The sequence below is a fragment of the Nuphar pumila genome, chromosome 9, assembly GCF_984573655.1.
Source record: "Nuphar pumila chromosome 9, dmNupPumi1.hap1.1, whole genome shotgun sequence".
NCBI classification, from domain to species: Eukaryota; Viridiplantae; Streptophyta; class Magnoliopsida; order Nymphaeales; family Nymphaeaceae; genus Nuphar; species Nuphar pumila.
Genome location: NC_143257.1, coordinates 126824196 through 126846481, shown reverse-complemented (window position 1 = coordinate 126846481; position 22286 = coordinate 126824196). Strand labels below are relative to the sequence as shown.

General features: G+C 39.7%; 1 protein-coding gene and 1 long non-coding RNA gene across 3 annotated transcripts; both read right to left on the bottom strand.

The window, feature by feature from the left end:
- Positions 1–9688: 9688 nt before the first annotated feature.
- LOC149829369 (uncharacterized) lies at positions 9689–12345 on the bottom strand. Of its 2 annotated transcripts, XR_016434231.1 has the most exons (3): positions 12225–12345; positions 10547–10875; positions 9689–10088 (listed from the first exon to the last, which is right to left on the bottom strand). It is a non-coding gene; the product is annotated as an uncharacterized LOC149829369 (long non-coding RNA). The 2 variants fall into 2 exon arrangements; XR_016434230.1 differs by lacking the exon at positions 12225–12345 and having other exon boundaries at positions 10547–10966.
- Positions 12346–15248: 2903 nt separating this feature from the next.
- On the bottom strand, positions 15249–21252 carry LOC149829368 (5-methyltetrahydropteroyltriglutamate--homocysteine methyltransferase 1-like). The gene is made up of 13 exons (XM_090018071.1): positions 21136–21252; positions 18901–19254; positions 18672–18759; positions 18399–18526; positions 18114–18305; positions 17775–17974; positions 17480–17643; positions 17321–17401; positions 17050–17216; positions 16847–16952; positions 16334–16657; positions 16119–16247; positions 15249–15907 (listed from the first exon to the last, which is right to left on the bottom strand). The coding sequence occupies exons 2-13, from the start codon at positions 19248–19250 to the stop codon at positions 15539–15541; spliced, it is 2298 nt and encodes a 765-aa protein (XP_089874197.1). The 5' UTR covers positions 19251–19254; positions 21136–21252; the 3' UTR covers positions 15249–15538.
- Between the last annotated feature and the right edge of the window lie 1034 nt (positions 21253–22286).

Genomic DNA, 22286 nt, shown 5'->3' with positions numbered 1-22286 from the left:
TTTGGTGAGTTTTAGAGAGGAACTCATTGGTGTAGCAACGGATTTGGCATCGACCATGGAAGCTTTCTTGAGAAGATAAATGATATACAGTCATTGAGATAAGTGCACACAATTATGGAGATAATGAACTTCAACACCCAAAAAATAACTTAACCACCCAAGATCTTTGATTGAGAAGGTAGAGTCAAGGTATGTGATCATGCGGGTGATGGCCTCTGGTCAGTTGCCTGTAATTATAATATCATCTACATAGACTAGTAAAAACAGTATAAGATGATGTTTTTTATAGACGAAAAGAGAGGCGTAAGATTGAGACATGACAAATCCATGAGACAGTAAGTAGGTGCTCAAACGTTGATACCACGTCCTACGAGCTTGCTTGAGCCCATAAATGGCACGGTCCAATTTGCACACATAGTGAGGGAACTTAGCATCTTCGAAGCCTGGTCGCTGAGTCATATATACATATTCATCAAGATAGCCGTTAAGGAATGCATTATTGAAGTCAAGTTGACACATGGTCCATTTTGAATAGACAGCAAGAGAGAGAATGACCTGAATGGTGGTTGGCTTGATAACAGGGCTGAACGTCTCAAAAAAAGCAAGGCCTTCTTCCTGATGAAACCCTTTGGCCATAAGTCGTGCCTTGTGTCGAGCAATAGTACCATCTGAATGGCGCTTGATACGGTAAACCCACTTACATCCGACGACATTAAGATGTGACTGTGAAGGGACGAGGTACCACGTCTGATTACTCATAAGAGCATCATATTCTTGTTGCATAGCCATTTGCCACTGGGAAGCTGAGAAGCTTGTTTAAAGGTAGTAGGTTCAGGCTCAAGGAGATCCATGGAGACCAGTAAGGACAAGTGGGTAAAGAGAAGCCACAAATTTTTTGGGTTTCAGAGAGCCAGTCATGGATCGAGTGACCATTGGATGGGTGTGAGCCGAGGGACGATGATCAGCTGGGGTGGGGCACTGGGAGTGGAGAGATAGAGAAAGGTGTTGGGGAAGGATCTGGAGACATAGAAGAACCTGGAGTCGAAGCAATATCAGGAGGAAAGCACGGTTAGGACGGTGAACTGGATCCAGCATTCTTGACAACCATTGGGGAAGCAGGAGGCACAAGAGTAGAATATGGAGGAGAGGGCGATCTAGGGGGGAGGGTAGGCGGGGCGAGCAAGGAAAGACCCCACTGGGACACGGTTGAAGGAGAGAGAGAAGACGGATTGTTCAAAACTGGGACATTGGGAAGAGAAGACTCGTCAAAATATACATGACGAGAGATGTATATTCGACTGGTTAGAGGATGAAAACAAATATATCCTTTTTAGCAAGAGGAGTAACCCAAAAAAATACAAGGTAGAGTCTTAGGTTGGAACTTGGATTTATTGTAGGGCGTGAGTAGAGGATAGCAGAAGCAACCAAATATGCGCAGACGAGAGTAATTCGGCTTATGGTGAAAGAAGATTTCATATGGGGTGCGACGTTTCAGAACTAAGGTTGGTAATAGGTTGATAATATAGATGGCAGTTCAGAAAGCATCGACCTAGTACTCAAGGGCTAGACGGGTATCACTGAGCATGCTCAAACCAGTTTTTGTGAAAATCTCTACAAAAAGAGATTGTGTGTAACACCACAATACAAGAAATACAAAGAGTGCACAAAGGCACAAAGGAGAACACTCACAAGTGCACGGATACACATGCACAAAAGCATGAAACAAAATGAACTTCAATTCATAAGTTCCCAAGAGGGGCTTTACAAAAGCATTGTTAGTGCATATGCTCTCACAAAAAAGGATATCTTTACAAGGGCCACTAAGACCTATTTATAATGCAAAAAGAAGCCACAGGGTGCAGCTCAATGTGACTGTTGGAGCTGCACCCAACGGTCACATTTGTGACTGTTGGGGCAGCTCCAACGGCTATATGGAGTTGTCCCTTTCACAACAGTCAAAAAGAAAAAAAAGTGTAAAAAGAAAAAGGTGTAAAAGGCAAAAGTAAATAAAAAAAGAAAAAGTAAAAATGTGCCCATTAGAGTGGCTGACACCTATTGAGTAAAAAGACTGAAATACCCCTGATGGGTATTTCAGTTTACAGTTAAAAGAGACATGATATTTTAACACTCCCCCTCAAACTTAGGGTGTCACGACCGAAAGTTTGCCAAGAAGGAAGTTAAATCTTGGAGAACACAGCGCCTTGGTGAAGAAGTCTGCCAGTTGATATTCTGATGTAACATAAGGAAGGTCAATGGTTTTTCTTAAATATTCTTCACGAACATAGTGGCAGTCCATCTCGATATGCTTAGTGCGCTCATGAAATGTGTAATTTTTGGCAATGTAGATTGCACTTTTATTATCACAACATAATTTTGTGGGCCCTTGAACTTGAATATTCATATCTTCCAACAAGTTGTGAATTCAAACAATCTCCATGGTAGTAGATGTCATGGCTCTATACTCAGCTTCGGTGGATGAAAGCGATACTTTTTGTTGCTTCTTGCATCTCTAAGAGATTAATGATTCACCTAAAAAAATACAGAAACCAGTGGTGGAGTGACGGTTATTTGTGTCACCTCCCCAATCAGAGTCAGTATAAGCAATTAAACGTAATTCAGACGTAGAAAATAAAAATACTCTTGTTTACTATACCCTTTATGTATTACGAAGGATGGCACTCATATGGACTGTAGTAGGTGCATGTTGAAATTGACTAGCAACATGTACTGCATGAGAAATATCAGGCCTGATAATGCTGAGGTACGTTAGGGATCCAACCAGTTGCCGGTAAGGTGTGGGATCTTTTAGGAGAATCCCATCATCAATCTTCATTTTTGAACCTACTATTTCAGGAGTTTTGCAGACCTTGTCATTTGTGATTCCTGATCTATCAAGAATCTCACAAGCAAGTTTAGTTTGAGACAAAAAATAGCCTCTCTGAGAATAGGCAACCTCAATTCCCAAAAAATATGCCAGAAATCCTAAGTCTGACATTTCAAATCTTAAAGTTAAAATAGATTTAATGCTCTTGATTCCTTTGATATCATCACATGTTATTAACATATCATCAACATATAACAATAATATAACAATTCCTGCATCAGATTTCTTAACAAACAATGCAGTGTCAGTATAGCATGAAGTGAAACCATTTTCAGTCATTACATTGTTAAACCTATCGTGTCAAGCCTTGGGTGCTTGTTTCAGTCCATAAAGAGCTTTACGAAGACGAAGAACTTTATTTTTAGGGATTTTCATACCAGGTGGAACATCCATGTAAACTTCTTCATTAAGATCTCCATTTAAAAAAGCATTTTTGACATCCATTTGGTAAGTATTTCATTTTCGAATTGAAGCAATGGTGATAAGACATCTGACAGTAATCATACGAGCTACTGTAGCAAATGTCTCTTCATAGTCAATCTCATATTCTTGATTGTACCCTTTAGCTACAAGACGAGCCTTATACCTTTCAAGAGAACCATCACTCTTAGTCTTGACCTTGAACACCCATCGACATCCTATAGTTTTCTTGTCATTGGGAAGAGATTGAAATTCCCAAGTGTTAGCTTTCTTAAGAGCTTTGAGCTCACTCTTCATGGCTTCTCTCCATTCAGTACATTGTTTGGCTTCTCCAAAAAATTTTGGTTCAAAATAAGAGTGAATGACACTCAAACAAGCTCGATATTTAGGAGAGAAAGAATCAAAAGATATGAATCTAGAGGGAGTCCTTCTAGTTCTTTCGGTTCTCCTAGGATGAGAATCATGAGTGGAAATAGTCTCACTAGGTTGACTATATAGTTCAATAGCACTCCTAAAGGTGCTTCTATCTCTATGAGAATTAGTGATGGGTTCTCTAGATACATTTTCTTCTTGAGGGGTAGAAGGGTTAGAGTTATTGTTGATCACAACCATTTCATTTTCACTATTATATGTTGATTCATCATCACTAGAGATATCATCATCCTTAGATAAAAGGTCAAAAAGAAAGGAGTAATCGGTATTTTCTAAATGAGATTCATTTTTTTCAAAACCACTATCATTTTCCAAAAAAGTTACATTCCTTAAAACATATAATTTATCATTCTTAGAGTCATAACATCGAAAACCTTTTTGAGTTTCCGAATAACCAAGGAAAGCACAAGGAATGGCTTTTGGCGAGAGTTTATCATTTTTATCGGTAAGAACAAAGCACTTACAACCAAAAACTCTCAACCTATTATAATTGGGTTCTTTTTCATATAGAATCTCAAAGGGAGAAATTTTATCTAAATTTTTGGATGAAAGTCGGTTGATAAGATAGACGGAAGCAAGAGCCGCTTCGGCCCAAAAATTTTTAGGAATATTTTGGGAAATGAGAAGGGTTCTAGTGGTTTCAATGATATGCCTATGTTTTCTTTCGGCCAAACCATTTTGTTGTGGGGTCTTAGGACACGATCTTTGATGGACAATGCCACAATCCTCAAGATATTTATTAAACTCATTAGAGAGATATTCACCTCCGAAATCGGTCCTAAATATCTTTAAATTACTATTAAATTGATTTATGATCATCATATGATATGTTTTAAAACATGAAAAAACTTCATGCTTATGTTTGAGAAAATATATCTAACAATATCGTGAGAAATCATCCACAAAAATCACATAGTAAGCAAAACCACCTTTGGATATGACAGGTGCCGGTCCCCAAACATCTGCGTGAATAGTTTCAAAAGGTTTAGTACTAAACATAGTTCTTGGTTCAAAAGGTATAATTCTCATTTTTCCAATAATACAATCATTACAAGAGAAAGTATTTTTACAAAGATCTTTAACAAAATGTAGATAGGATAACTTGGTAATGTTGGGATGACCAAGTCTCTTGTGCCAAACATTTATGTCTTTATGTTGGGCCACATTACAAAAGGTGTTTTTAGGAATTTGAAGAAAGTCCACATAGTACAAGTCTCCTCTCCTAGAGCCTTCCCCAATCAATCTCCCGGACCGGTGATCCTGTATTAAACATTTATTAGATGAGAATTGAATGTTACACCCAAGGTTCGTGAGTTGAGAAACGGAAAGCAAGTTTAAATTTAATTTTGGTATAAGTCTAATTTTTGGAATAAAGAAGTTTTGGGTTTTAAAATTTCCAATTCCCTTAATTTCGAGAGAAGTACCATCCGCGGTCGAAACAAAAGAAGGTGACACATTTTTAGAATACTCGGAAAAAGATGAAATGTTTGGGGTCATATGAAAGGATGCACCCGAATCTAAGAGCCAAAAAGTTTTACCTGGAGGAGAAGAGGTGGATACGGCGGCACCGGAAATAGCTCCCTTTAGAAGAGATTGAAGAGCCTCCACAATTTGATTGAGAGATAGAGCTTCTTTTGAATATTCATCTTTTGATGGTTGAGATGTAGTTGCCATTGCTAGAAGTTTCTTCCATTTTGGGCAAACCGGTTTGATATGACCCGGTTCTTTGCAAAAGTGACACGAGATTTTGCTATAATCTCTTATTCCTCCTTGATTACCTTGATTTTGATTCTTAAAATGAGGGGGTCTATATGTTCTTAAATTGTTACCGAGTCTAGAAACGGCATTAACACCATCACATTCTTCTTGATTTGTGGACATTGCAAGCACACTAGGATTTTGCTTGCTAATGCACATACGGGTTTCCTCTCCACTTAATTTAGTTAAGACATCTTCAAGAGAGGGAGAGGTAAAAGAGGATAGGAGAGAAGATCTTATTTGTTCAAACTCGGGTCTTAGCCCATTCAAAAAATTGAAGAATCGGTCTTCTTCTAATTGCTTATGACGAAGCTCTATGGCTTCTCCACTCCACTTGGGTTCAAGCATTGCAAGCCCATCCCAAATTGAAGAGAGTTCCGCAAGATACTCTCTTATAGACATATCACCTTGAACAAGAGTTAACGCTCTCTTTTGAAGATAATACTTATGGGACAAGTCCCTAGAAGTATACATCTTCTCAAGATACTCCCATGCTTGAGAAGCCTTTTTAAACTTTATAATGTTGGCATTAATCATTGTCTCAACGGAAGAGAAAATCCAAGACAAGATCTTGAAATTCTTCATTTCTCATTCCTCATGTTTCCTACTATATTCCTCAAGAGCATTAGTTCTTTCATCTCCCTCAAGGATTTTGATTTCCCCTTCTTTAACCAAAGTAATTTTAGGCTCTGGTTCCGGAATCGAGCCTTGAATGTAACCCCAAAGCCCTTTCCCTTTGATGTGAGCTTCCATATTTTCGGCCCACACGTGATAATTTGAGCCATTTAGCTTGAAACCAAGAGAAAAATGGGAGTCTTTCTCACCCATTAGAGAGGAAAGAAGAAAGAAAAGAATATGTACCACAATAAGATTTTAAATCTTTCTTGTTGTAGTAATCTTCTAAAATATTGAATGAAGAAGAGTTTCCACTCCAATCACCAAAAAGTTGAAGGCACGTTTTTCGAGGCAATTGATATTGAGAAGAATCACACCAATTTCTTTCTCCAAACAACCTTGCTCTGATACCATGTGAAAATCTCTACAAAAAGAGATTGTGCGTAACACCACAATACAAGAAATACAAAGAGTGCACAAAGGCACAAAGGAGAACACTCACAAGTGCACGGATACACATGCACAAAAGCATGAAACAAAATGAACTTCAATTCATAAGTTCCCAAGAAGGGCTTTACAAAAGCATTGTTATTGCATATGCTCTCACAAAAAAAGTTATCTTTACAAGGGCCACTAAGGCCTATTTATAATGCAAAAAGAAGCCACAGGGTGCAGCTCAATATGACTGGTGGAGCTGCACCCAACGATCACATTTGTGACTGTTGGGGCAGCTCCAACAGCTATATGGAGTTGTCCCTTTCACAACAGTCAAAAAGAAAAAAAAGTGTAAAAAGAAAAAGGTGTAAAAGGAAAAAGTAAATAAAAAAAGAAAAAGTAAAAATGTGCCCATTAGGGTGGCTGACACCTATTGAGTAAAAAGACTGAAATACCCATCAGGGGTATTTCAGTTTACAGTTAAAAGAGACATAATATTTTAACAGTTTCAATAACATGAAGGTGCTTGCATTCAACAAGACCGTTCTGCTCGGGTGTATGTGGGCACGAGAGACGATGAAATATACCATGTTGTTGAAGATAACTCTTGAACTCTGAACTAGTAAATTCACCACCATTATCAGACTGAAAGGATTTGATAATGAAGTCAGCTTGCATTTCAACAATGGACTTAAAATTTTTGAAACAATCAAATACTTGAGATTTATTTTCATGGAAAATAGCCAACAAAAACGTGAATAATCATCAACTAATAAAAAGTAATATCTAAAGCCTTCTCTGGATTCCACAGGTGCAGGACCCCAGACATCAGCATGCAAAAGTTCTAAAGCTCGCGAACTATAAGACTGAGAGTGGCCAAAAGGTAGTTTATGAGCCTTGCTAGTGAGACAGTTGACACAAGTTTTTATTTGTCTTTCTTTATTTAAAGAGATACTATTGTTAGATCCAAGGAACGAAACAATGGTTTTGTTGGCATGCTCGAGCCGCCGATGCCATAGGTCAAAGGATTGACAACTTGTTGTATAAGTCGCTAAATGTAACGAGTCAATGCTTGCCTTGATGGGATATAGTCCCGCGTTGGTTTTCTGACCCTGAAGTCAAATCTTGCATGTTTGATGATCCTTAACAACAAAGTGAGATGGTGAGAACATAAAAACGCAGTCATTTTCCCGAGAAAATTGACCAACAGACAATAAGTTCTTTTTTATGGCTGGAACATGAAGGACATTTTTTAACGAGAACTGAGATCCTTGAGATGAGAGAACCATGTCACTTGTGTGAGAAATAGGGAGAGTCTTACCATTTCCTATCATAATGGAGTCACTCCCAAGATATGGAGATTTATTTGTAAGATTTTGCTCATGATTGGTGGCCCCTGTGTCAGGATACCAATATTCATCTCCTCCTTGTTGCATAGACATGGCCGAAAAAGCCTTTGGAATGTCCCAACAGTCCTTTGCAACGTGCCCACGCCTGCCACAGTACTGACAAGTTACAAGTGCTCATGGATTAGAGGAGCCTTGGTTGTTATTCAAGGGAGAACCACGACCATTCCCCTTACCTTGATTCCACCGCCCTTTGTAGGAGACGCATCCCCGGCCTCTTCCTCGAGTGGTAGAGAATGCAATTTGACTGGATTCTTAAACTTCAGATAATTTAGAGTGTAACATGAGCACTCTCTTTTCTTGATTGATTAATAAATCATATAAATCTGCAAACTTGTGAATAGTGGATCCTGTCGTAACTGACTGACGTTACAAAACTTTCATATTCAATGGGTAGGCCATTTAGAGTTATTTGGATAAGATCCAAATCATTAACAGGATGGTTTGAGGCTGCCAATGAATCAGATAAAAATCTGATTTTATCAAGATAGGCCAATATGTCCAACGATTCCTTCTTCCTTCTCGATGAAGGTTAATTCTTTCTTCAACATCATAGTGCACAAAGGGGATTGTGAGTCAGGCTTTTTCTAACATTACCCAGGCTTCACGGGCAGACTTGGTTCTTATTATTTGCCGGAGAACAGCTTCAGAGACCATTGCCTTAATCCAGCTCAAGGCGAGTTGGTGGGCTTTACGCCATACATGGTAGTCAAGGTTGACTACCTGTTTGTCGTCTTTATCAGATATAGACTCGACGGATTTAGAAGATGACCCATCAACAAAACTTAGCAAATCTTGACTCACCATGACAGATTCCAGCTACGAGCGCCAGAGAAGGTAGTTTTCTTGATTCAATTTGATAGAGACAAGACTGGCCACAGTGTTCCATTGAGTTGCTGCTACAGTAGGTGTCATTGACCCATTCGGATTAGATGCAGTGGACACCATTGGACAGCTCGTTGGAGAGGATGACTTTGATACCATGAAAATAACATGATAACAATAATAAAGATAATTGTGGCTATGAAGGAAACACAGTCTCAGTGTGTATTCAGCTGAGACGCAAAAGCATTTATTTATAGTCCTCACGGTTTACACGATAGAACAGAAGGTCGTTGTTACAAAACACTAGTCACTAGGTTACCTAGCGTGATTACAACTCATTTGACTTATCCTTGAAGAGTCCTCAATACTGGTGCTGTTACATTTGGCTTATCCTTGAAGAGACCTGATGCTGCTACGTTAGGAGTCCATAGAGCCAAGGGGAGTACACGGAACCGAGAGATTAGGATCTCTCGGTTTGACCGGTATATTGGGCCTTAACATTATCGTTATCCTTAACAATAAGAACATGATTGGGCCAATAACAATCAAAAGTAAGCATTACATAATGCACTTAGAAAAAGTACCAAGAGAATTGACCTATGGCAGCACAAAACGTAGAAAATTCATGATGCCTTGAAAGTTTTTTCAGCATCCAGTTATAAAAGAGATGTTTTCACTAGATAAAATATCCAAAAGGCCCACAGAAACCACAGCTACTAGTTTACATATGGTAGAAAAAGAACGGTAGAAAAAGAACAGAGCAATAGCATGTGCCAGTGAAAAGCTATGTGCAGTCTGCATGTCATGATCAAGCTCAAAAAGGTATACTACAGCTTCCAAAGCGACAAGATTAACCTTCCAATCAACATGAAGGAGACATTAGCTAAAAGAAAATAAATTTTCAGAAGGCCGGTGATATGAATACCTTAAATTAGCAATAATTGGTTTGTACATTTCACAATCATCAGCATACTGAAAAAGAATTTCTACCATTAGAATTCATGTGTAAACATGTAAGATAAATATAGATGAAGTGCTTAACATTTGCCAAAAAAGCTTTAATAGGATGGGCAACATGAGACCTGGGTTTTCCCAAGACCTTCAATACTCTGCTTGCTGAATGACAGTGAAGTAAAATATCTCATGTGAAGAACAATACCACAAGGGAAGGATGGCTCCACATTCGCCAGCTGAAAATGCAGAGGAGGTTCATCACCATGATTGTCAATACCAAGGATCCCACAGCCAAATAAATATAACCTAATCTCGCAAACATCTTTCAGAAAAGAAGGTACAGCAACCCCATCTCAAACCTGCAAGTCCATATCACTAATAACATATTTGCTAAATAAATTAATCTGCCACTAAACAAACATACTCGAGCTTCATTCTTGTTAACCTTATCCTTCAACAAGATTAAACAAAGAGGTGGCACAATAGGCCTAATATTGTAAGCAGCAACATCACGAAATTCACAAGATGGGTTATCTAAACAATTCGACCATAAATTCTTCATAAGGATCAGCTAAAGTTGCTTTATATATCCATGATCGATGAGATGACAACACATCATGAACTGGATCAGCATCCTAGAAAGAGAACGTCTGTAAGAGTCCTTCAAAATAACAGTAAAAGTTAAGATCATCACTGTGAATTTCATGATGTCCATTTGACATAAACATAAGCAGAAAAGCCAATCTGCACATGTATGAAAGATTAACTAAACCAGTTCAGCTCGTATTCATTCAGTTTATATCAAAATAAGTAATACCAGATAAACATCAAGGATACACACTCGAATATATATTTCCAGTAGCATAGTCATAATGTGGCTTTTCCTTTATTTTTCTTCCCCTGGCATATGAACTTCAAACCTAGGCCTCTCCTGTCTCTGGTTTCTACATGGACATTCAAGCTTCCAGTCCGCAATTTATGGAGGTAGGGACATATATCACCATAATGACCTACAGAGTTAAGGATCTTTCCCTTTGCACTAGCAGATTGATACCACAGACTAGGATTTTGGTGAGCACCTACATCAGCTAGAGATGAATCTGAACCTTGTAGTGTATTAAAAGCCAGTCTGGCCAGAACAGTTCACTGGAAAACAACATACAGCAGCTCTATAGAATCAATTCCCTCATGATACTAAAAGAGCACATGGCAAGATTTCAAGAGCATTATACTGTGTAGGAATTGCAATGATAACCAATCAAATAGAAACAAGTAACAAAAGAAAATGTCAAAGGTGGCATGTTTCTCATGCCCTTCTGTGGCAAATCCATGACGTGCAAGAAACACTAATACGCTATCGTAGCTTAAGTTACTGCTATTTATACAACAAATTGTTAATTTGTTACAAGGAAAATATTGTGGCAGTATCAATCACCAATTATACCAATCAAACATCAATACCAGGAGATGTTAGTCATCACCTCATTGGTTCATTTAGGCTGAGAATTGCAAACCTTTGGTTGCAAATTCTTATCGACAACCATACAACCAGTTAGCATGAATAAAGAGCAAATAACAGAAACCATGAGAACTGCCCGGGCCCTGAGAAGCATAAATGGAACCATCAGAGTATTTCAGCCTGATGATTAGAACATGCTTAAATCAATAAAAGGAATGGGAAACAAAAAAGTATGCTCCACAAGTTCTCGCACGTGTGTGTTTCCATCATTCAAAATATGGTCCGCAGAAGGAAATTGCAGTGTTGGCATACAGAGAGTTGGGAGACCGAGGAAATAGATTTAGGTTTCCAGATTCAAAAAATTTCAGAAGTTCCTAGGTGAAATATCGCAAAAAGTTCCTAGGTGAAATTTGCAGAGGTTGATGTTCTCTGGGTAGGAGTTGCAACTTCTCCGTCATCCAAACACTGGCATAAGGAGTTGTAATGCCAGATGCTGCAAACGGGCGCACCCAAACACCAGCTAGGGTTTTCTTTTCCAAACCAGGAGCAAATATTTCACCTGATTACCACCCTTTTCCCTCCAAACACCTAGTCGGTCGCTGTAGATTCTTAAGACCCCATTCAAATTTAGGATTTCAAATCCACGCCTGTATCAGAAAATTCTCAGAAACGACGCATCAAGAGATAGAAAACCATAATGCCAAGACCTGATAAAACGACGATACCGATCCTCCTTTTTTCCGCCAAAGCCAAACGGAATTCTCGATCTCCAAGGCCGAAGAAAACGCACCCCACCTTAAAAAAGAAACTCTTTCTGATCCTAGAGAAAGATCGAACCCAGTGATCACCATTTCCCCCATCGAAAACGAGCTAACTGATCCAATTGCCAACCAATTTTGGATTAATCAAAAAGAGAAAAACCTAATTCGGAAAATCAGGGTTTGTAATTTTGCACCCCAACAATCGACAGGAACTCGTAGAAGACATAATCATCACGGAAATAGATCGGAGGATCGGGCGGCAAAGACGGACTCACCGACATCCCTTCGATGAAGATCTGCGCCTCTGTTATGGAGAAACCAAACAATCGAGAGGATCTGCTCTCAGAGGCCATCGATTCCAGGGTTTCGGCGGAATCCATGGAGAGAGAGAGAGAGGCGTGGATTGAAAACTGAGAGAGAGAGAGAGAGGCGTGGATTGAAAACTGAATTCCCGCGAGAATGTTTATGTTGAAGAGGGGGAAATGTGGGGCTCACCGACTCACGTCACAAGGACACGAAGTAAAAGAGACCAGACGCGTTACTTTTGTCTAATTTTCCATTAAAAGGAGTATGAAAGGTGACGCGGCCCGGAGAGTAAGACGGCGTATCCTTGTGACATAGTCACCAACTTACCCAAACATCTTGGGTGCAAACGGGTCCGATCATAGTAGATCTAAATCTGAATATTGGGCATAAAGTCTGAATCCAACCTTAACGCTCCAATCTGATTTTAGTTCTAGATCCAAAAAGAGAAAAACGTGTCTTTCTATGGTTAAAAGTTGGGTGATTCAAAATATTCAGCTATGAATTGGTATCGCTTGATTCACATAAATTGTTTGAAAAACAATTCATGTCACGATATCATATTGACAACATTGGGGCTAGGAAACATGGGTTGTTCATAGCTTGTCTTCGGCTAGTAAAGAGCTCGTTTGAACTTGTAAAATAGGCTCAGCAGGTAAATCATGAACAATAGGTGTCCGGTATGGCTTGGCTGATATAAGTTTGCTAAGTAGTAATGAATATATTTTAAATATATTTTATCATACAATATAGTGTAAAACAAATGATTGAAGTGTTTGGTTTTCAAGCAATAGGTTAGAGATAAAATCTGATTGAAACAGTATATTATTTTGCAATTCTATAACTTCTTGTTCTTAATTTTATTTTTTATTGTTAACACGCCAGCTCAAGTCTGTCTCGTTTAGCTCAAAGCTCATTATAGGCTCGACCTCACCCGGTAGAACTACGAGAATGAGTCAAGCTTGAACACTTTAACATCTTATATATTTTTAACATGCCTTATAATTAACGTTGAGAAATCTTCTAGCTATAGATGGATCAAAAAAACAAACACGAGAAAAAGCAAAAGGAGAAAAATGTCACGAAGAACAAAGACTTTACCTGATTCGGCAAAAATTGCCTAAGTTCACCTTCTTTATTGATTGAGATATCATACAAGAGCTGGATTGTCTTGTTTAAATAGAAAGTGTCTTATGTGTTTTAGAATGAGTCTACCTATATTATCGCATATAACAAGGAGTCTAAGATAAAATTACAGGAGTGCCTTAAAAAAAATCCCCTCGAACCCCCCACCTTAAAGACAAGCAACTTACCACTAAGTTGGATCGACCACTCCACACTCCTTCAACAATTAACAATCATATTTTGTAAATTACAAAGAGTAAAAGCATATATGCCACCTACTGAATATATTTTTGTATAATATAACTAGCAAAACTCATCAGCATTTTTGTTACAAGTTTTCTAATTAAGGGAAGGATGGTAGAAAGGGTATGAAAGACGACCCACGAAGCAATCTAGCAGAAAGATTATATACAAAGCCAGGAACTTTGGGTTACCTACCAAAGAGTAGAACTCTATCAAAGACCAAGAATGATTTACCCCCAAACTTCCACGACCGTAAAACCCTTATTCAATCAAGCAACGTCCAACCCTACAAGAAATCTACTTGACAACTACCTATAAAACGCCCCCAGAAATGCATGGACCATACATTGCAAAAGCGCAGGACCACTACTTACGATCTTCGAAAGAGAAAAGAAAGAAATCGGAGGGTTGCTATGGGCTCAAACACTGGTACCACCACTAGGATCTTCGATTACCATGCCAAGTCACAATGGGTTACAGGTGAAGGAAATAGCGTTCTCCAAGTGGAGCTCCCAGGTATTGCACCTCTCTCTCTCTCTCTCTCTCTCTCTCTCTCTCTCTCTCTCTCTCTCTCTCTCTCTCTCTCTCTCTCAGGCTCAACCTTTTTCTCTGCAGACTTCAAGAGGGAAGAACTCAAAGTGCAGATCGACAACTCCAGCAACATCATGATCAGCGCGGATCGCCAGATCGACCACACAAAGTCCAGCCGCTTCCGCCAATCGTTTCGCATGCCCGAGAACTCCAAACGCAACGAGATCAAGGCTAAGTTCGACAACGGAGTCCTCCACGTGGCCGTGCCATTCAAAGATTCACCGGCGACGCCACCAAAGGAAACTCTTGCTGCCGGAAAACCGGCGAAAGAGGTCGGTACAGCTGAGTTTGCGGAGGAACAGATCAAGAGTGAACGTCTCGGCTTGAAGACTCGGAAGACGCGGATCGCCTTGGCGTCGGTGGGCCTCGTCTTGGTGGCCGTCGTGCTCGGTTTATACACGGCGTATCGTCTAAAGGAATCGGTGGAAGAAGTAATGGAATTGTTGTAATTGTGAAAGAAACATTGTTGTAACGCTGAAAACACATGGTTAAACCAATGTTGTCAGCATCGGTATCAGCCCCGAATTGTTTGGCCAACGATTCAGCTGTAACGCTCGATACCGATACTCAAGTGAATCGTTCTGTATCCACAAAAAAATAAAAGAAACATTACGTGTCAATCAGAACGTGACACATGTTAAAACCATTAAAATAATATTTTAAAATATTAAAAACGTAATTTTAAATATTTTTAATATTTTTAATATTTATTAAAAAATAATCGATTCAGGGGTGATGCGTATCGATTTTCTGCCGATAACGTATCGGCCGACAGGCACCCATACTGACAACATTGGCTTGGGTGTCACTGACCCCAGCCAGGGTTTACCTCGCTGGGAAGCGAGCCCATTAAGTGACCCGGTTCTTGGCGAGGGTTCTTCGTCATTAAAAAGAAAACTTCTAAGCTAGCCCCAATTATGCAACTCAATAGATCAAGTACATGATAGGTCAGTCCAGTTCTAGCCCAGAAGCCATTGTCTAATCCGACCCACAAGATCATCGAAAAATGCCTGGGCTTGAGCAGGCAAAATAATCAATGGAGAGAATAGCACCTCTTTCTCAGATTTCCTTTTCAAATCAAATTACAGAAGCCATTACGCCTTCAGCAGAAGAAAGAAAAAAAAAAACTCAAACAGCCAAAAGGATCTGCAAAGGAACACTGACAGGCAACATATGGGCCAATGGCCTAGGTTGCCGAAACATTACACGAGTTAACTAAGAAACACGTTATTGGAACATCTAATAATCTGAAAAATCTCTTCTTCTTTCTCCTTGTAGAAGGATAAAAATAGGACACGAACTCAGATAACCCCTCCTAGTACCCCACTCACTTTGTGCTGGCCAACTGGGTTCGGAGGAGCTTGGCTGCAGCAACCATGTTGGTCAATGCCGGGACAACCTCATTGTACTTCCTGGTCTTGAGACCACAGTCAGGGTTCACCCACAAGATGTTGGTCTCCAGCACAGCAAGCATCTTGTTCACACGGTCAGCAATCTCTTCTGTAGTTGGGATCCTAGGGGAGTGGATATCATAGACACCGGGGCCAATGCCAGCACCATATTTCACACCCTCACGGAAGACCGAGAGCAGCTTCTCATCAGAGCGGGAGTTCTCAATGGTGATCACATCAGCATCCATGTCTATGATGGAGCGGATAATGTCATTGAAGTTAGAGTAGCACATGTGAGTGTGGATCTGAAAACATAAGAGGTCATTGTTAAATTGTTAGCAGAAAGTTGAACTCCACTTAAGTACATTGTTTACAAGCATCAATTAAGTTGATTTACAGGAATGGACAACCAAAGCAGACCACGATGCTGTAAATAAACAAAAAAAAAATCTAGTAGTTTGTGCTGAAAAGAAGGGAAGACTCAGGAAAGAGACAAGTGCAGTAATTTCAGAGTACCTGGGTGGTGTCCTTGATACCAACATTGGTGATTCTGAATGAGTGAACAGCCCATTCCAGGTAGAAACCCTGCTCTGACTTGCGCAAAGGCAACCCTTCTCTCAGAGCAGCCTCATCGATTTGGATCACCTGAGATAGATAGACCAAAAGCATAAGCCAAACAATATTTCTTATGGGAACCATTATGGCACATGAGCTGAATGTGTAGAAAATACCTGAATTCCAGCGGCTTCAAGGTCCTCAACTTCGTCCTTGATAGCCAAGGCAATCTGGTAGCAGGTTTCGAACCTAGGCTGGTCATTCCTCACAAAGGACCAGTTGAGGATGGTCACTGGACCAGTGAGCATTCCCTTCATGGGGCGGCTGGTCATGCTCTGAGCCGCTGAGGACCAGAATACAGTCATGGCCTTGGGGCGGCTCACATCACCATAGATGATTGGGGGTTTGACACATCGTGACCCATAGGATTGCACCCACCCGTTAACTGTGAAGGCAAAGCCTTGCAACTGTTCTCCAAAGTACTCAACCATGTCATTCCTCTGCAAAAAAGGCAATAACACTTCAGATATTTCTTGAAAAGTTTGATCGAGTAGGCGCTTTGAATAGGAACCTCTAAGGGCTCTTGTATCAATAATTGAATATTTTGCAGAAAATGGCAGTGCAGTGAAAATAAATTAATCAGACTGCAAGAACAAGGATGATCAAATTGACATGGGTTGATCTTCTACCTCTGGCTCTCCATGCACAAGGACATCAATGTCAAGATCTTCCTGCAGCTTGACAACTTTGCGGATCTCCTCCTTAATAGCATTCACATATTCTTCTTCTGAAATCCTGCAACAAGTCCAGGATATTAGCTTTGAAGCATGGAAATTCACATAACCAAATACCGCAAATTAGTTGTAGGATTAAGATAAAAATGAATGCTCACTTGTTTGCTTTGTATTCACGGCGCACTCTCCTAAGATCCATGGTTTGAGGGAAAGATCCAATTGTGGTTGTTGGAAGAATGGGAAGGTTTAGTTTCTTCTGTTGTGCATCCAATCTAGCACTCACTGGTGTGGCTCGGCGGTGGTCAGATCCCTTCAAGGCAGCAGCCTAAGCACACAAAGTACCATTTTTTAGTGAACAACGTTTAGGTTATCAGAAGCGGGTCTTTAGTCAAAGGAATATTGGATGCGTATCTTTTCAGTAGCACTTACAGCTTTCTGAACAGCCTCATTGGTAACCCTTGGAGAGGACTTTCTCGATGCATGAGCACTGTGGTTGGCCTGGAAGAATGCCTGGAGAAAAACAGCAGTTTATGTATTTCTAAAGATGAAAGGAAAAGAGATGAAAGGAATGTATAGATAAGTATATACCTCATCCTTGTGACCCTCCAATGCCTTAGCTAGAGCATTCACTTCAACAACTTTCTGTGCAGCAAATGCCAACCATGACTTGATCTCGCTGTCAAGCTTTGTCTCATTGATAAGATCAACAGCAGTGTGCAGAAGCGAGCAAGAAGTGGAAACAACGAGCTTATCTGTATAATAGCAAAACAGTAAAAGCATTAGCAAACTTTCACTAAATCTTTCTTTTTTTTCTTAAGAAGCAAACTTTCTCCACTATCCCATAGTGCTGGATCAAGTGAAAAGACCAAGAACAATTGCATACCCTTTCCTACAAGGGCCTCAAGCTCATGTAGGGTGCTAAGAGATGAAGCCAGATCATTAGCCCAGATGTTCCTTCCATCAACAACTCCAGCAAACAGGAATTTCCCCGCAGGAAAATCATTTTTGATCAAGTCAATGGTCTTTGTTCCACGGACAAGATCAAAACCAAATCCAGAAATACCATTCAACGAAGTGATGGTCCTGAATGAGAAAGAACCAATTAGGTACAAGAAAGCTCAATAATTGCAAATAAAACTTTGTTCCTGGCAAACCACAGAATCACTCAGAGAAATGCAAAAGTAACTCAATAAGCACATTGAAGTGAAACAATGAATCTTACTTGTATGCCTCCGCAGGGACATCAGCAAAGTAGGTTTCAACAAGAACATTCAAACCAGAGAAGGATGACTCCAACTCTGTGTATGCCTCAGTGAATGCTTGGAGTTGGTGAGAGTCCAAATCCAGGACAAGGGTAGGTTCATCAAATTGGATCCAGGTTGCTCCAGCAGCCTTCAGTTCAGCAATAACTTCCCTGTCCAGAGATGAAGAGATTGCTGTGAGAAAAAATAATCCCATGCCTCCAAACAGAATGACTAATGTCATTGTGCTAGCTACCGATCCTTACTTGTACACTGGGAGGATCTTTCCCAATAGAGATAGAAGAGAGAAAGATTTGTCAACACCCTTTGCTGGTTTCGACAGCAACAGATAGGAGACAGGACCAACAATGACAGGAACAGTGTCAACTCCAATCTACATCAAACACAAACACCACAGCGTAAAAATATAAGTTTATAAGATCCAGCAAATAACAAAACATTCAGAAACAAGCATGGTGTCCCATATCTGGGTTTGCACTGGTAAACTATTACAACTTATTTTATAAAGATAATAATACCTCTTTTGCCTCCTTGTATTCAGACACAGCTTTGTGTGATGCATAAGAGAATTTCAGCTCAGGTCCCAACTCAGGCACAATAAAGTGGCTGTTTCGAAAGAATATGGTCAGCAAAGCAAGTAAACAGAGAAATTGAAGAGAAAATCAAATTGATAGAAACTAGAAAATGAATCTTCAACAATCTTTGGCATTCACGTACGTGAAAGAAAAACAGGGAAAGAATACTTACTAGTTGGTGTCAAACCATTTGGTCATCTCCATAGCAGGAAGGGTAGCATTTCCTCTAGCCATGGAGAAGAAGGTGTCAAACCCAATCTCTCCACCATTCCAGCCATACCTAGGAGGTACAGCCCCGAGCATTGCGGTGGTATCAAGAACCTGATCATAGTAAGAAAAGGTGTTGCTGGGGATGTACTTAATCCCAGCATCAACCATCTGTTTCCAGATGGACAACCTCAGATTCTTGGCAACCTTCTGTAGATCCTCAGCACTGCTCTTTCCATCCCAGAATGATTCCAATGCAAATTTGAGCTCTCTCTTTGGGCCCATCCGAGGGTATCCAACAATGTGTGATGCCATTGTGCTGATTCAACAGATCCACGCAATGATCAGTAAAAAGGATGATCTTCCAATATAACTCTAAACATATAAACATCGCATGCATTTGTAGATGCATGCACGGTTACCAGATCAAAATTTACATGCAGTTACTTGCAAGCTAGAAACAGATCAAGAAATGCCAAGAGAAACTATACTTTGAGTTTCAATCAAAGGTCCGGTAAAGCATTGATGGTGATATATATATATATATATATATATATATATATATATATATATATATATATATATATATATATGCTAAATGGGTTTTTCAGGCTTTTTTATTTTTATTTTTTAAAGTCTGACCGTACAGATGTGATCACTAATTGAAGCGTTTGATTCCGACACATGGGTGGGTTTTTATAGGGTTCGGAAAATCATCGGTCCAAAATCTTTGTAAACTTTTCAGGCTCCAAATGCCCTTTTTTATCGAAAACACATGATCAGGTGCGGGTTCCTAGTAAAACGACCATTCCAACACATTTATGAGGTCGGAACCTCAAAAGAAAAAACACAGGAAAAACCGAAAAAAACCCATTTAGAATATTTCATTTAGCAAGGATGTATTACCCAATACATATATATAGGGTAAAAATGAAATTCAACAGCCAACAGGGCCCAATAAGTGTAAAGCATTTTAAAGGACAGCACAGGCACCAATTTTAATACCACGGAACTTGATCTTCACACAGCCATAAAATGAACCACGTACAGTGCACCCAAGGTTAAGAAGGAAACTCTGAGACTGATAGGATGTCCAAAAAGAACAAGAAACGGATCGTTTAAAATACAAACAGGGGTCTGTGGACCAAGGTTGCAATTTAAAAAAGAAAATTAAACATCCGAATACTGAAAAGGGCTACAATCCATAAAACAAGTGTAGATCAAAGTGAACAGGGTGAAATAGGAACTCTTCGCTACAAAAATATTCAGATCCATGCAAAACAACAGACAAATGAATAGATCCAACATAGAAAAAACTAAAACGATTAAAACATTCAAGTTAAGCAAAAGACGTGTGTTACGGTAGAAATAAAATAAACGTAATGAGGCAGCGGGACTAAAACAATCATAATGAAAAAACAAAGTCTTATCCCAGTGGAAGTCTTAAAACGCAACCAATGAAACGATCTAGAAACTTGAAACAAAGATGAATTAAAACAACAAAACCAGATCTAAAACTCTTTTGAGTAGTGGAGAAACGAAACCAGGCAAACGAAAGAAATGTTGCAAAGGTCAACTTAAACCATCAGATCCCAGAGTTCCAAAACCAGATCTACAACATCTTCACTCATCCAGATTCAGGTCTGACACAGAAGCTTCTTTCTATGTAAAGAAACCAGTAAATTCTCTAAATTTTAGCAATCATCATACTCTAATCTGGTTCGCAATCACATAAATCTCGTTGAAATCATCATCAACTAGACGAAACAGAGATAAGAAAACCAGAAAACGAAGACAAAAAAGTACGCGACAAGTGTACACTTCTACAAAAACAAAACTCCACCGAATCCGGTATGAGAACTCCAGATCCGGACCTCAACAGGAAAAAGCAAAGCAAAAACAAAAAAGGGGAAAAAAAGCGCGATCTAGAATCACCGTGAAAACCAGATCTCGAGCACAACTTCGACGTATCCTACCGCGTAGAACAGTAGAAAAGGGACGAAACTCACCTCCTAAAAGAACCTAGACCTACTGTTTCTCCGCTGCTACCGTAAAGAAAACCAGACCGATGATACAGAGAAGGAAGCGGGAGCAGCTCCTAGCGCTACAGATCTTAGATCGGAGCGAACGAAACAGAGAAAGAAGACTACAACAGGGCGAAGAAGGAGAAGAGAGCGACGCGGAGAGCGAGGAGATTTACCTCAAAGGTGTGGCCTCGGATCTCTTGACGAGTTCAAGCGAGAACGGGGAAGGAAATGAGAGATCTGCGGAGTCGGAGAGACGCGAGGGAGCAGGGCGGGGAAGTGCGGTATTTATAGGGCTGGCAACCCGGATATCGAGATGGCGGGTGGGTGGGTGGGGTGAGTGAAATGAGTATGCCCGCAACTCTCTGTTATTCCATTTTTGCCCCTTACATTTTCCTTTTTGAGTAGTTGATTTTTATAATTTTATTTTCTTCTTCTTTTCGCTTTCTTCTAAAACGATTATTTGAAGATTAAGCCCTCCAGTCATAAACTGCCAATTGTGCATCTTTTGGCGTCTCTAGTCTGGATATGTAAACAGTTGGAATTTGGATCCGATGTGCCCAATACCATGTTCGACTAATCGGATATTGGCTAAACAGATTCGGATTCAGATGGGCAAAGCTCATACATTTCTTACATGTAAACGGATTCAGATATTCATCGAATTAGAAAGCAAAAATTCAGTAATATATCCGCATCTGAATATAATCGGGTATTGTTTTGGCTTACCAAATGCAACTAAAAGAGATTGAATTAGATGGGATATCGGATAAAATCTGATTCATTGACATCCCTAGACAACTCTGTTGTCAATGGTTCCGATTTGGATCAGTAGGATTTCCGTAAAACTTACATCTGAACCGAATTCAACCTGTTTATGTTCCAGTTTGAGATCCAGAGATGCAAACGCATGGGATCATGTTACGGTTCATCCAAACCAGATCCCAATTCAAGCAATAAATCCAAATATGGATCGGGATCAGAATAATCTTTGAAGAAGTATAGCTGAATATAAGTCTGGATTCTATATGGTAATACTGGATCCATGGGGAAAAGCAGGAAATAGAGCTCTTCTTTTCCCCTTATAAAAAAGAGAAACAGAAACTGATAGGATCTGGTTTTCGCTTGGGCATAGATTCGATAGAGAAATATGATTCAGATGAAACTAAATATGATCCTTTACACTTTCAGATCATATTTCAAGATCCATATCCAAGAACAAGGTATTGGATTTGGATCAGAACAATTACCAAACTCAATCCGTTTGCACCTCTAGCCGAGATCCTGTCCAGATCTATCCCATAATAGAGGTCATGGACCTACGATG